Source organism: Diaphorina citri, unplaced genomic scaffold (assembly GCF_000475195.1).
Source record: "Diaphorina citri unplaced genomic scaffold, Diaci psyllid genome assembly version 1.1 scaffold1404, whole genome shotgun sequence".
Lineage (NCBI taxonomy): Eukaryota > Metazoa > Arthropoda > Insecta > Hemiptera > Psyllidae > Diaphorina > Diaphorina citri.
Window position 1 is genome coordinate 53,774 of NW_007378830.1, and position 16,015 is coordinate 69,788.

The window sequence follows — 16,015 nt, forward strand, 5'->3', positions numbered from 1 at the left end:
ACACGGGTCATGTAATGACATTTGAGCTGTGTTTTGGCTTTTTAAAGTTTTTAATATGAGACCGCTAGCATACGGTTTTATAACACGCGTCATCCTGTGGGATGGTTTACAACTCCAGGATCTCTAGTCCCCCTCTCCCTTTCTCTAGAAAACCTCATAAATAATAAACATCGGCCTAGTTTTACTTTCATAACGCCTCCAAGTGTGTAGACATTGTAGAAGGGAGTAATTTCACTATTGCTGATGTGAGAAATTTCTTTTGAAAAGAAAGTGAGAGTGAGATTTGTTGTGAGAGAAATTCTTTTGAGAAAAGTTGATTAGATTAGTAGTGTGGTAAAGTCGTGTGGGGAGGGGAGGGGGCATTTCATTTTGGATCTAAATAAATACTAATGACCTTGACACACGACTAGGTTCTATTACTGGTGAATAAGTGGCAAGGGAGGAACTCTAGGAACTAGACATTTTAGAAAGCAATATTTTGGAAAGGCATTTAGAAATGAACTTATAGGAAAGTCAGATCGATCTCCCAGTACAAAGCTACAAAGTGTGAGAGTTGGAAAGCCATCGATCATCGATTTCCATTTCCACGTATTTTCTTTTGTCATCTTTACTCTTATTCTTCCCCATTTCCCTCTCTCCTCTCTCTCTATCTCTCTCTCTCTCTCTCTCTCTCTCTCTCAGTGGTCAGAACAGGAGGTCATAGATTCAAGTATGTACCTACCTAGATACCTAATTATGGAACTATTAATTTATTCATCTAATAAACCTTTTTGTATTTTTAAGATAAGATCTGGAATACCCATATTCAAGGGCTATGCTAGTCGCATGAGGATAAACTATAAAATTGAGGACGTTAGGACAGGACAGTCTGAAAGCTCAAAGTGTCGGGCTGTCGGGCCTTGCTTTCCCCCCAGATCACAATATTGTGCACCCTCCCCCTACCCATCATATTTCACTTTCCTGGCAACAGATTGAACTGATTTTTCTTTCAACTTTTTTTCTCCTATCCTCCTTCTGCCCTTTTTCTTAGAAAAAAACCTCGGTCTTATTATTTTTCATATAGCCCCCTTCCCCCTACTTTCCACTGTCTGGCTGGAGTTGTCAGGATTGAATTTTAAATTAGATCACACCGGGTTGCCACGAAGTCTTCAGCGGTGAGTGTTTTTTATTGTGAGAGTAGAAGTTTTTCAATTTTGAAAATAACCTAGGTAAGAATAGGTATAACGCGTATAACAGTATAATACAATGAGAAGAGATTATCTTTGCTACCTCTTTATGTCAACTTTCATCAAACACTTCTAGGAATAGCACTCTAATTTTCCTCCCTTAAGAATAGAACTGAAGTATACTTTTATTTGGGGTCAAATTATTTATAGGTACCTGGTAGGTATCCACAGTTCTAGAACTAGAACTTGGTAAATAACTCGTAAAATGTTTGAGCTAAAATGATAAAATTTATAGATATTATGTATAAAGAAATTGAAATAGTGAAATAAATACCTATCCATAGCTCACATAAATGTTCCCAATTTTTCAATGTGTCTCTTCACAAAGCTATTAAGAACCCCCCAGAAAGGAAGTTCAGGTCGCCAATTAAGGTGTCATCACTCCATTAACCCCAACGGAGACGGTTATTATGGAAAGTGTGTCCACCCTATCTTGTAGTATCCTAGGGGACCCATTCCAGGGGTTAATTGCTCTACGGACACACATATCCGGAATCTACGAATTTCTAAAGGAACTCAAACACCCAAATAACAAGTAGGTAAGTACCTACCTAGTACTTGCATAAATTATCAACAGGGGGTCGCACCCTAAAACACTAAACAGTAGTATAAAATCTGGGTGATCACTTGATCGTAAACTGTAAATCCCTACTATTTTCTACAGAGTGGTACTTGTATAAAGGTGTGTCCACACATAGACGACGGCCGACGATCCATGTGAATCGACGACGTCGATCGACGGCCTATATGTTTGGTCACATCTTAAAGAAAAAAGAAGAACAAGGGGAAAATTTTAATAGAGCGATCTGATCTGTCAGTCTAAAATTAGCAATACTTGCTTCATGATGCCTGTGATCCTGACAATTTGATTTGATTAATATGTAGTTAACCCTTTTAATTTGACTTCCAATCCTTAATTCTTTTTCCAGGAGATATAAAATGCGACGTTTAGATGTTGAACCATTAAACATACTTAGTCAAATTTAAAAGCTGCTTTGAGTAAACTTAGTCACGGATGTTATTAATTCAGAAGACAAAATGAATTTTCGGAATAGAAAAACCATTAAATGAAATAAAATTAGTATTCCTATGAGCAAATACATGCATATAATTTCTGTATGAAACAACCCCTGGATCAGTGACATCCCATTCCTACAAGCAGATAGCAAAGGAAAGGCACCTGCTGACTGCTGAGGGGTAGAGAGGCAACATTTTGCTAATGGTAAATTAATATTCATTCGTGTAATCCTGTGACTCATAAGTTCTTTAAAATTTGACAAACCTTGTCAGGTTCGTAGGTAGGTAATTGATTTTCCTCTTCTTCTTCTTCTTTTTTTTTTTTTATTTCATTATTTATTGAAGGGATTTCCCAACTTTTCCAGGAGGTTCTAAACTGCATAAACCTCTGGCATTGGAGGGACAAGTGGAAACCCCTTTGAACTGTAAAAAGAGATTGAACTGTACCATTTGAACTGTCCTCACGAGGCTGAGTGCATCCCGAAATAAGCAGTATAGGTCATCGTCCGAAACTAGGCCAGTGGTTTAAAAGAATAGACAGTACCTAGGAACATATTAAAGATAGGTACAAGTACATAGGTGACAGTAAAATGCTGTTAGGTCAGCTGTTACCATAGGTAGGTATTTTACCAACATTATTGTCCTACCTTTTCATCAGGAGTGATGGTCTGTCTGATTTTGAGGCCGCAGGGTCTTTGTGACTTGATGAAGTGATGTGTACCTAACGGCTCAACGTCTTGTATTGGCGGTACAACAAAATCAGAAAACTTTTGAGAGGTTACCTATTGCAAATTAACGGTCCGTTTCTTGCCTTTTCCAAAAAGAACTTTTGCTTGATAATGTCTTGGGAAAATTTTGCTTACAAGCAGGTATACCTGATTGCACCTACTCACGTTACTAAAGGCACAAACAACTAGATAACCTAATGGTTTCAAAAAGAACGTTTGTGAAACTATCGATAGCAAGTGAACAAAAACTAAACGATATTCCGAAACTTGTACGACTTTTTATTAGTTTTCGAATTTTAAAATTGAAAATTTACAATGAAAAGAACCCAGTACAGACAGATTTACACCGGAGTTTTAAATTTATCAGCAAGAAAAAACTGAGACAAGAAAGTTGAACCGAATTTTTTTTATTCGACGGAAATTTTTTGAGATAAAAATTTCATCAAAAGCATTTCAAACATAAGTCAGTCGCCAAATATCTTTGGCGCCGGCGTTTTGGTTCATGGGACAGAGAGAGGCATCATGTATGTTTGTTTTTGAGATCTCGCTTCCGAGAGAGCGATGAAAAATTGGAAGGCGGTATCTCGACAAATGGGGAGGGGTTATAAAAGGAGGCCAGCTTTTTTTGTTGCTGTACGAGGGGAGAGAAATAATGTTTGGGGTGCGAGAGAAATTTCCCATTGCTCACTCACTAAAATGTTGTACGTTGTTGCTGTACGAGGGGAGAGAGATAATGTTTGGGGTGCGAGAGAAATTTCCCATTGCTCACTCACTAAAATGTTGTACGTTTTAGAGCGTCAGGTTTCAGAACTCCTTCTAGAACTTCTCTACATTAGAGCACAGTACTCAGATAGGTAGATGATACCTTTACATCTAATTTTACTGTAGGGGAAAAACCCATCCTAAGAAGCCCACAGCATCAGAGTGCAGAGCACGAGTTAGGTAGGTATTTATGTACCTACCTACCTAGTATCCCATGGTTTTCATCATCTCTTCAATTTTATTCCAATTTTGTTTTAAGATTGGTAATTATATCCAACCCTGTCCGTTTACTTTCAGTTATTCCCTTCAATTCATTGCCCAACCACGCTCGACGTTGCTTAACTTCCGTGTTCCGTCGGGAACGGGTGCATTCAACATGGCCCAGTAGAAATTATTAAAACTTGGCATTGGTACCTACCTACCTAACTACTTATTTTCTTGTCACGGGTTATTATTTAAAGTCATACCTACTCGTTCTATCTGCTTACAACTAAGTAATTTTATTAATAAGACAGTAATAATCTATGAATCTAGAATGAGCTCATAATTATTACCTAATTATTATAAACCCTGTTCCCAAATGCTAATTGATGGATGATTGGGAATTTTGGCATTTCCACCAACCACCAACTTGTGGGAATACCCTATTTTATTTGAAAATCTGACATCTCCACTAAACGGGTCCGTTCTGTAAATACATGTAAAAAGCCTTCAAAAATTTAGGTATGCAATGCGCAATGCATTTCAGTACCAACATTGCTGCACTTGGCAACGCTCCTTGTTTTTACAAATGGCGCTTAATTTTAAAATTTATTGAAATTTTTTGTCTGCGGTGAGTGCGGTGTTCAGAGAAAAAAACTTGAAAGAAAGGAAACTTGTGGACGTTTTTTGCCTGTTTCATTTTAATTTCGCAGATAATAGATAAATGAAAGTAAATCTCAAGTTATTTTCAGTGTACATGAACATCTCATGAAAACGTCGACACGGGTAAAATCACACTAAAGCATATTGCAATGAACTCCACTGCTGGCTCATCGGTAAGTGCCCAGTCTACCTAACTTTCCTTTTTTTTATATCAATTCAAGGAAATGTCAGTCTGCTATACAGTCAGGGGGCAATGACGTATTGTAGATTGAATCTTACATCTAAAGATTTGGAAAAAGAAAAAAAAAATCTGGCCAAAGTTCTGAAAGAGGTTTTTCAACTCTATTCAATTTTTACTCAATTTCTCTACTTTCTTTGACTCTCCAAGAAAATTTAGGTATGTGCAATGACAGCAATGCCCCCCCCTCCCCCCCATAGACCTCTTTCAGGCTGGAATCTACAATTTCATGGTATTACCTCAGAGGATGTTGGGCGATAGCATGAACATTCCTCAAGCTTTCAGTGGTAACATGACTAGACCTGGGAGTAAGTCTTATAATTATCATTAGGTGATTTTCATGTTGTATATCAATATCAACCAATATTGAATAATTGATCTCTTTTTCTTCAGTTGGCTCCAACAGCACAACAGCCCGGTGCTTCTGTCCAGGAATATTCCATCAAAGTCCCCAAGTAAGTGCCAATTATAACTCTTGGTTTCTACTAGAAAGTCATGTAGGTAGGTACCTACTCTAAACATACAGCAAGTCCCTATGTTCAAGCCGATTTGTGCAGGCACAATATTAATGCCAGTGGACAGTAAATTGGGGTTATGTCCATAGGCATTCTCCAGTTTCCACATTGTGACATGGTTTGTGGAAAAAAAAAATCTTCATTTGTATCAATTTGAATGGGATTAGGCTCATTTTAGCTCTTACTTTTTCCTCTACAAGTCACATCTTTTTAGAACAAGAGTATGCTAGGACTAGGACAATGACCTCAAATTTAACACTTTCCATGGTAATTTTTTTCAGGGATACGAATAAGAAGTATCATGTTATGAGATTCAATGGAGTTCTCAATGTGGATTTCACAAAATGGTCACAGGTCAAACTGGAAAGAGAAAACAACCTGAGAGACATCAAAGTAGAAGAGGAAATGCCCAAGTAAGTGTGATTTGAGGTTTTGTTTTCATTTTTCTAAAATTTTAAATCAATATTTGATTGCAATCTCTTTGTGGCGTCAAATTTTTTGGTGATGACTGAAGGCTGGATTGTTTTATTTTTCCTCATGAGGCTGAGTTGGCCCTACAACAGCGAGTCATATGTAGAATCAAGCAATTACATACCTATGCTCAATTTTGTCAACCCCACTGGGTCTCCCACATTTAACATTCCTTCTCATTTTTCAGATTTGGTGCAGGCAGTGAATTTGGCCGAGAAATCAAATTTTTTGGTGATGACTGAAGGCTGGATTGTTTTATTTTCCTCATGAGCCCAAGGTGGCTCTACAACAGCAAGTCATATGTAGAATCAAGCAATTACATATTATGTTCAATTTTGTCAACCCCACTGGGTCTCCCACATTTAACATTCCTTCTCATTTTTCAGATTTGGTGCAGGCAGTGAATTTGGCCGAGAAGCTAAGGATGAAGCCAGAAGAAAGAAGTATGGTATAATTGCCAAGAAATACAAGCCTGAAGATCAACCCTGGATTCTCAAATCAGGAGGGAAAACTGGCAAAAAGTAAGTGATTTGTTTAGCTAGTAAATTTGCTATTAAGATGAAGGAAGCCAGCCTAGTTAGCTTAGTTGGTAGTGCGTCTGCCTTGTAAGTGCTAGGCCACGGGTTTGATTCCCGCCCGGGGCAGATTTTATTCTGATGGGATAATGTTCGTTCTCGGAACGGCTGACTTCCTCCTATCCTGTCTTCCTTCTCTCTTCGATTTTGGGATGATAAGACCATAGCAGTTACAGTTCCTTCTGTCAAACCTCTTCAAAAAAGAAGAAGAAAAAAAAAAAAAAGATGAAGAATCCAAAGATCCAATTGTTGAAACCTGCATTGCTAACAACCAAAGTAGCAACAAAGCAATATAAAACACTTTTTTCAAACAATCAAGTACTGTCCCAAATAAGTACTATGTCCCAAACAATGACATATTAGCTTTAACATTTATGTTTTGTAATATAAAAACCTTCTCTTCTTTCAGATTCAAAGGAGTGCGGGAAGGTGGTGTGGGGGAGAATGCTGCCTACTATGTTTTCACTCATGGAAAAGATGGTGCTTTAGAGGCTTTCCCACTGACTGAATGGTACAACTTTCAGCCTATACAGAGATACAAGCATTTGTCTGCTGAGGAGGCGGAAGAAGAGTTTGGCAGGTAAAGATCTGGTGATTTCCTTCATAGGCACATTGTCAGCCAATCCAATATAATGAGTAAAGAAAGTTAGGAAGGGGAACGAAAACCTTTGATCACCAAGGTCATGTATTATTAATTATTATGCTTTTTGGAAACCAGATCCTCGATTGCCCTCACGAGACTGAACCCAGTCTTAAATAGCCATCATTAGTTGGTATTACCAGACAAGCACCAGGGCCTGACTACAATATTACAGCTAAATGTTGTGGGCCCTAACTTCCATCATAGTATTAATAGTGAACTTTAAGGAGACCCATGTTTTTCATTAATCTTTCTCTTTGATTGTGTCCCACTTATTAGCGAGTTTGCAACCAAATTTAGAGTTTGAACTCTTTAACGTTATTTGACGAAAACTCGTTTCTGCGCATGTTTTGGTCAACTTACGTCTTACCTTTCGGTTATCGTCAGGTAAGTTAGGGGTGCAAAAATTATCATTTCACTTCTTACCATTGTTTCCTTTTCATTTATTATTAGACGGAACAAAGTGATGAACTACTTCTCGCTCATGTTACAAAAGCGGCTGAAGAACACGGAAGAGGGAGAGCCAGAGGAAGAAGGAGAACTGAAGAAAGGAACGAAGAAGAAAGGGAAGAAGGAGAAGGACCTGAAAATCTCCGACATGGACGAGTGGATGGATTCGGATGTGGATGAGTCATCGGACGAGGATGGAGATGGAAAGTGAGTTGATTTATAGATTTCTCTGTAAAATTTTCTCCAAGTGAGTTTATTAACATCACTTTATAACTGCTAAAGGCCCGTTCCCACTAAAGTTGTCATTAAAAAAAATAATAATAATAATAATAATAAAAAAAAAATCGTGTCGTGCGTAGTGAGAACACACTTTTAAATTAGGTACATTGCCTACAAGGAGGCTGTCCCTCAGGAGTAAACCAACACCAATTCTTTCAGGGATTGACCAATGATCTATGGATTTTATGGTACCAGAGCTTCGAGAACATAATACGATGGGATGACGGATCATTACCTAGGTTTACGCCCTTATCTTACCCGTATTAGAGCTATGGTGGTGGCGAGGTGCGCCAGTGTGGATTTAAGGCCGGTTCCCACTTGTCTTTCGGGAAAAAAAGAAAAAAAATCGTTTCGTGCGTAAGTGGGAACACTCTCATTTAAATTACCTACTTTGCCTACTTACAAGGACATTCGAAAAAAAATCGGATGAAATGCACGACTTCTTTTATTAAATTCGTGCACTTTGTATTTATTCTGTGTTTCTCTCCTGTTTCTCCCCAGGAAAGACGAAGACGACGAGGATGACGAAAAGAAGAAAAAGAAAAAGAAGAAGGAGCAAGCCAAAAAGAATTTGAGCAAGAAAAAGAAGAAGGGGAGTGATGAAAGTGCATTCGAAGAGAGCGATGATGGAGATGAAGAGGGAAGAGAGCTGGACTACATATCCGACTCTTCAGAAGAGTGAGTACCTACCATAAAATACACGAGACCTTGTTTGGACTTTTTAGTCTCATTAGAGCGGGATAAACAAGGTATATTCTATTCTACCTGCTAAGCATAGTAGTGCCAGCCTAGGTATCTTGGAGGGTAGAGCGTCTGTAAGCGCCAGGTCGTGGGGTCGATTTCCGCCCGGGGTGGATTTTATCCAAAATAGATATGAGACTGGAAAGTTCCTTTACAAGGTCTTATCTACTTCAAGGGTAAAGTTTACAGTTATGTAGTTCATCCTTGTTTAAGTTGTTCCTTCCTCCCTCATTTCTTCAATGTTCATCTGTGTGATACTGTGATCTGTGGTAGGTACAAAAAAATCTAGTTATTTATAAATTTACTATTCTTGACTATCTTGTTTGTTTGTTTCCAGTGTGTCGGATCACGAAGAGAAAGCTCGCAAGGAACTGTCCGGTGCTATCTACTTCAAGGGTAAAATTTACAGTTATATAGTTAATCCTTGTTTAAGTTGTTCCTTCCTCCCTCATTTCTTCAATGTTCATCTGTGTGAGACTGTGATCTGTGGTAGGTACAAAAAAATCTAGTTTCTTATAAATTTACTATTCTTGACTATCTTGTTTGTTTGTTTCCAGTGTGTCGGATCACGAAGAGAAAGCTCGCAAGGAACTGTCCGGTGTGACCGAGGAGAAAGCTCTTCGTAAACTTCTCAACTCTGACGATGAAGATGATGAGGACGAAGATGAAGAAGAGGAAAAGAAAAGTGAACCGGAGGACGAGGAGAAGGAAGAAAAGGAAAAAGAAGAGAAGAAGGAGAAAAAGAAGAAGAAAACCAAGGATAAGAAGACGAAAGGGAAGGAGGCGAAAGACAGCAAGGAGACGAAGGACGAGAAGGCGACAGGAGAGAAGGAGAAAGCTGAAGGTGAGAATACCTTTTTTGTTTATCCTGCTGGGATAGGACGGAGAAGTCCCTTTGCCCTCTCTTTCCCTTTTGTATATTGTAATTTTCGGGTGGTAATGGTATGGTGCAAGACAATGTTCAAATTCCCTATTTTCCACCACTACCATCATGAAAATTGCGATAAGAAAATACGCGTAGTGTTAAAAATGTCGGAGGTTTAGTGGCAACGCGCATGCTTGCCGTGTTGAAGGTCTCGGGTTCGATTCCCAGGGTTGACAAAAAAAAAAAATGCACTACTACTTATTTTCTTGTCACGGGTTATTATTTAAAGTCATAGGTACCTACTCGTTCTATCTGCTTACAACTAAGTAATTTTATTAATAAGACAGTAATAATCCATGAATCTAGAATGAGCTCATAATTATTACCTAATTATTATAAACCCTGTTCCCAAATGCTAATTTTATTGATGGATGATTGAGAATTTTGGCATCTCCACCAACCACCAACTTGTGGGAATACCCTATTTGAAAATCTGACATCTCCACTAAACGTGTCCCTTCTGTAAATACATATAAAAAGCCTTCAAAAATTTAGGTATGCAATGCGCAATGCATTTCAGCACACCAGTACTGTGCACTTGGCTACATTGTCAGCCAATTAAAAATAATAAATAAAGAAAGTTAGGAAGGGGAACCGAAACCTTTAATCACCAAGGTCATGTATTATTATGCTTTTTGGAAACCAGATCCTCGATTGCCCTCACGAGACTGAACCCAGTCTTAAATAGCCATCATTAGCTGTTGGTATTACCAGACAATCAACAAGGTCTGACTACAATATTACACCTAGCTAGCATCATAGCATTCATAGTGAACTTCAAGGAGACCCATGTTTTTCATTAATTGATTTTGATTTCGTTTATCCTACTTATTAGCGAATTTTTGCAATTAAATTTAGAGTTTGAACTCTTTAACGTTATTTGACGAAAACTCGTTTCTGCGCATGTTTTGGTCAACTTACGTCTTGCGTTTCGGTTATCGGCAGGTGAGTTAGCGGTGCAAAAATTATTATTTCACTTTTGACCATTGTTTCCTTTCCATTTATTATTAGACGGAACAAAGTGATGAACTACTTCTCGCTCATGTTACAAAAGCGGCTGAAGAACACGGAAGAGGGAGAGCCAGAGGAAGAAGGAGAACTGAAGAAAGGAACGAAGAAGAAAGGGAAGAAGGAGAAGGACCTGAAAATCTCCGACATGGACGAGTGGATGGATTCGGATGTGGATGAGTCATCGGACGAGGATGGAGATGGAAAGTGAGTTGATTTATAGATTTCTCTGTAAAATTTTCTCCAAGTGAGTTTATTAACATCACTTTATAACTGCTAAAGGCCCGTTCCCACTAAAGTTGTCATTAAAAAAAATAATAATAATAATAATAATAAAAAAAAAATCGTGTCGTGCGTAGTGAGAACACACTTTTAAATTAGGTACATTGCCTACAAGGAGGCTGTCCCTCAGGAGTAAACCAACACCAATTCTTTCAGGGATTGACCAATGATCTATGGATTTTATGGTACCAGAGCTTCGAGAACATAATACGATGGGATGACGGATCATTACCTAGGTTTACGCCCTTATCTTACCCGTATTAGAGCTATGGTGGTGGCGAGGTGCGCCAGTGTGGATTTAAGGCCGGTTCCCACTTGTCTTTCGGGAAAAAAAGAAAAAAAATCGTTTCGTGCGTAAGTGGGAACACTCTCATTTAAATTACCTACTTTGCCTACTTGCAAGGACATTCGAAAAAAAAATCGGATGAAATGCATGACTTCTTTTATTAAATTCGTGCACTTTGTATTTATTCTGTGTTTCTCTCCTGTTTCTCCCCAGGAAAGACGAAGACGACGAGGATGACGAAAAGAAGAAAAAGAAAAAGAAGAAGGAGCAAGCCAAAAAGAATTTGAGCAAGAAAAAGAAGAAGGGGAGTGATGAAAGTGCATTCGAAGAGAGCGATGATGGAGATGAAGAGGGAAGAGAGCTGGACTACATATCCGACTCTTCAGAAGAGTGAGTACCTACCATAAAATACACGAGACCTTGTTTGGACTTTTTAGTCTCATTAGAGCGGGATAAACAAGGTATATTCTATTCTACCTGCTAAGCATAGTAGTGCCAGCCTAGGTATCTTGGAGGGTAGAGCGTCTGTAAGCGCCAGGTCGTGGGGTCGATTTCCGCCCGGGGTGGATTTTATCCAAAATAGATATGAGACTGGAAAGTTCCTTTACAAGGTCTTATCTACTTCAAGGGTAAAGTTTACAGTTATGTAGTTCATCCTTGTTTAAGTTGTTCCTTCCTCCCTCATTTCTTCAATGTTCATCTGTGTGATACTGTGATCTGTGGTAGGTACAAAAAAATCTAGTTATTTATAAATTTACTATTCTTGACTATCTTGTTTGTTTGTTTCCAGTGTGTCGGATCACGAAGAGAAAGCTCGCAAGGAACTGTCCGGTGTGACCGAGGAGAAAGCTCTTCGTAAACTTCTCAACTCTGACGATGAAGATGATGAGGACGAAGATGAAGAAGAGGAAAAGAAAAGTGAACCGGAGGACGAGGAGAAGGAAGAAAAGGAAAAAGAAGAGAAGAAGGAGAAAAAGAAGAAGAAAACCAAGGATAAGAAGACGAAAGGGAAGGAGGCGAAAGACAGCAAGGAGACGAAGGACGAGAAGGCGACAGGAGAGAAGGAGAAAGCTGAAGGTGAGAATACCTTTTTTGTTTATCCTGCTGGGATAGGACGGAGAAGTCCCTTTGCCCTCTCTTTCCCTTTTGTATATTGTAATTTTCGGGTGGTAATGGTATGGTGCAAGACAATGTTCAAATTCCCTATTTTCCACCACTACCATCATGAAAATTGCGATAAGAAAATACGCGTAGTGTTAAAAATGTCGGAGGTTTAGTGGCAACGCGCATGCTTGCCGTGTTGAAGGTCTCGGGTTCGATTCCCAGGGTTGACAAAAAAAAAAAATGCACTCGTGTGGGTATTCCGATTGGTAATATTTCAATGAGTTATTTTCTGATCTTCTAGTGGTGGGTTGTTGACCCTAAATGGGAAGTATTTTGTCTCTTGTTGCCCATCTGATGAAACACTATGGGATAGGCCTGCTATGACATGAGTCGTGTACTCGTGTGGGTATTCCGATTGGAAATATTTCAATGAGTTATTTTCTGATCTTCTAGTGTTGGGTTGTTGACCCTAAATGGGAAGTATTTTGTCTCTTGTTGCCCATCTGATGAAACACTATGGGATAGGCCTGCTATGACATGAGTCTAAGGGTGTGTCCACACATAGTCGACCGAAATCGTCCATACTGCCTCGACAACATTGATCGACGGCCGGTCGACTGTGTTTGTACACACCTTAATATAGCAGTTGTTTCATTGCTGGGAAATGTAAACTGCGGCGAAACACTAATTTTTCCCTCACAGGATGTAAATTTTGATTCCAAATTTCTCCACTTTGATTTCAGAATCTCCAAGCTCTGTGAGCAGCGACAGTTCTGATGACGAAGGCAAGAAGAAGTCTAATCCTAGCAAATCTAATGGTAAACCAGCCGACACCAACAGTGCAGAGACCAACAGTAATGCTAAACGTGCCATAGCGGCAGCTTCATCATCTCAGGAAAATCCGGCCAAGAAAGCAAGACTAGATCCAATCAATTTCAAGTAAGTTTAATTTTCTGTTCTTTTATTTAAAGTTAAGGAAAGTCTTTGTGGATTTGATTCCCGGCCGGGGCGAACTTTGTCCTAAACAGATAAGGTTCGTTCTCGGAACGGCTGGCTTTTTCCTATCTTGTACTCTTTTTCAAAATTATCTTCAATTTCGAGACGATAAGATACCCATCTCTTTCTCTCTCTAGCCTTCTTCTTTTTATAACGGCTTTCATTGAACTAAACTCCAGTTTCACTGACTTTTAAGTCAATACGTACCATCGTCACACTTACGTGGGTTCGAGTACATGTCTAAGTTGTGGTACATATTACCTTCATTATTGCAATCGTACAGACTACAGGAACCACTCCAGTAATAGGTACTCTGATACCATTTATACTCGTACAATAGAATGAAGTAAAAACCCTGGATTCCCTCATTTGACTATCTTGACAATAATACCAAATTAAATAATAAAAACGATAGTACATAATGATTTCATAAATAAATTAACTTTATTTCCTAATATTTACAATAGCTTGCATTCTACAAAAAATCATCCTTAACTATGGGCATAAATTCAACCCTAGGTTTTTACATAAATAATAATATTACAAATTACAAGTAGGTAGGTAAGGTAATGCATGATCATTATGAACTTCATCAGTCACACACATTTACTCACGCACTCACTCACTAAAAAAGAAAAAAAAAAAAAAAAAAATCCTCAGTCCAATAACATTGTACATATTTTTTGTTTCAGTGACTCGGGTATATCGGAGGAGGCAGTGCGAAGATATCTGATTCGGAAACCCATGACCGCCACCGAACTCCTGCAGAAATTCAAACGACCCAAAACCAACCTCAGTTCCGAGCAGCTAGTCACAGTTATGACAAGTATATTGAAAAGAATCAACCCTACCAAGCAAACCATCAAGAATAAGATGTACCTGTCGCTGAAACCATCCTAGAGATCGATGGACCATTCCTTGAAAGGGATGTCGTAATTTACAAGCTAACTGTTTACAATATTTTCGAGAATCGAACTCGAAAAAATATTCTTCATATCCATAAAAAGTAGAAAAAAATAGTAAAGAAAAAAGTCAAACAGAAATATTGGGGGAAAATATCAGAGAAAAAAAAATACGAGAGGTTTGTTTAAGCTTCCCAGACCTGTTCAGCATGAAGGTTCCCACCCGACTCCCACCCTCGGACCCTATCTTTGGTAGCACAACTTCGGAGTTTAGAAATGGGAGGAGTCTCAATGCTAGGGGAAACATTCTCCTACATTGCTGAAATAGAATCGAATGAAAAGCTCAAAGTTCTAGCGCATGCGTAGGAGAAATTTCCCCCACTCTTGACTCAGAATTTGACTCCTCCTACCGAAGTTGATCTACCAAAGTTAGGTGCCGAGGGTGGGAGTCGGGTGGGAACCTTCATGCTGAAAGAAGTATGGTATAATTGCCAAGAAATACAAGCCTGAAGATCAACCCTGGATTCTCAAATCAGGAGGGAAAACTGGCAAAAAGTAAGTGATTTGTTTAGCTAGTAAATTTGCTATTAAGATGAAGGAAGCCAGCCTAGTTAGCTTAGTTGGTAGTGCATCTGCCTTGTAAGTGCTAGGCCACGGGTTTGATTCCCCCCCGGGGCGGATTTTATTCTAATGGGATAATGTTTGTTCTAGGAATGGCTGACTTCCTCCTATCCTGTCTTCCTTCTCTCTTTGATTTTGGGATGATAAGACCATAGCAGTTACAGTTCCCTCTGTCAAACCTCTTCAAAGAAGAAGAAGAAGAAGAAGAAGAAGAAGAAAAAAAAAAAAAAGATGGAGGATCCAAAGATCCAATTGTTGAAACCTGCATTGCTAACAACCAAAGTAGCAACAAAGCAATATAAAACACTTTTTCAAACAATCAAGTACTGTCCCAAATAAGTACTATGTCCCAAACAATGACATATTAGCTTTAACATTTATGTTTTGTAATATAATTGTTGCTGTACGAGGGGAGAGAAATAATGTTTGGGGTGCGAGAGAAATTTCCCATTGCTCACTCACTAAAATGTTGTACGTTTTAGAGCGTCAGGTTTCAGAACTTCTTCTAGAACTTCTCTACATTAGAGCACAGTATTCAGATAGGTAGATGATACCTTTACATCTAATTTTACTGTAGGGAAAAAACCCATCCTAAGAAGTCCAAAGCATCAGAGTGCAGAGCACGAGTTAGGTAGGTATTTATGTACCTACCTATCTAGTATCCCATGGTTTTCACCATCTCTTCAATTTTATTCCAATTTGGTTTTAAGATTGGTAATTATATCCAACCCTGTCCGTTTAATACTTTCAGTTATTCCCTTCAATTCATTGCCCAACCACGCTCGACGTTGCTTAACTTCCGTGTTCCGTCGGGAACGGGTGCATTCAACCTGTCCGGTGTGACCGAGGAGAAAGCTCTTCGTAAACTTCTCAACTCTGACGATGAAGATGATGAGGACGAAGATGAAGAAGAGGAAAAGAAAAGTGAACCGGAGGACGAGGAGAAGGAAGAAAAGGAAAAAGAAGAGAAGAAGGAGAAAAAGAAGAAGAAAACCAAGGATAAGAAGACGAAAGGGAAGGAGGCGAAAGACAGCAAGGAGACGAAGGACGAGAAGGCGACAGGAGAGAAGGAGAAAGCTGAAGGTGAGAATACCTTTTTTGTTTATCCTGCTGGGATAGGACGGAGAAGTCCCTTTGCCCTCTCTTTCCAAAAACCAAGGATAAGAAGACGAAAGCGAAAGAGGCGAAAGACAGCAAGGAGGCGAAGGACGAGAAGACGACGGGAGAGAAGGAGAAAGCTGAAGGTGAGAATACCTTTTTTGTTTATCCTGCTGGGATAGGACGGAGAAGTCCCTTTGCCCTCTCTTTCCCTTTTGTATATTGTAATTTTCGGGTGGTAATGGTATGGTGCAAGACAATGTTCAAATTCCCTATTTTCCACCACT

General features: G+C 39.0%; 1 protein-coding gene across 1 annotated transcript; it reads left to right on the forward strand.

Moving 5' to 3' along the window:
* The first annotated feature begins 4,559 nt into the window (after positions 1-4,559).
* On the forward strand, positions 4,560-14,152 carry LOC103515719 (general transcription factor IIF subunit 1). The gene is made up of 10 exons (XM_017446783.2): positions 4,560-4,770; positions 5,229-5,290; positions 5,632-5,763; positions 6,208-6,342; positions 6,806-6,976; positions 7,490-7,693; positions 8,267-8,443; positions 9,064-9,350; positions 12,855-13,050; positions 13,800-14,152. The coding sequence occupies exons 1-10, from the start codon at positions 4,747-4,749 to the stop codon at positions 14,005-14,007; spliced, it is 1,596 nt and encodes a 531-aa protein (XP_017302272.1). The 5' UTR covers positions 4,560-4,746; the 3' UTR covers positions 14,008-14,152.
* The last annotated feature ends 1,863 nt before the right edge of the window (positions 14,153-16,015 follow it).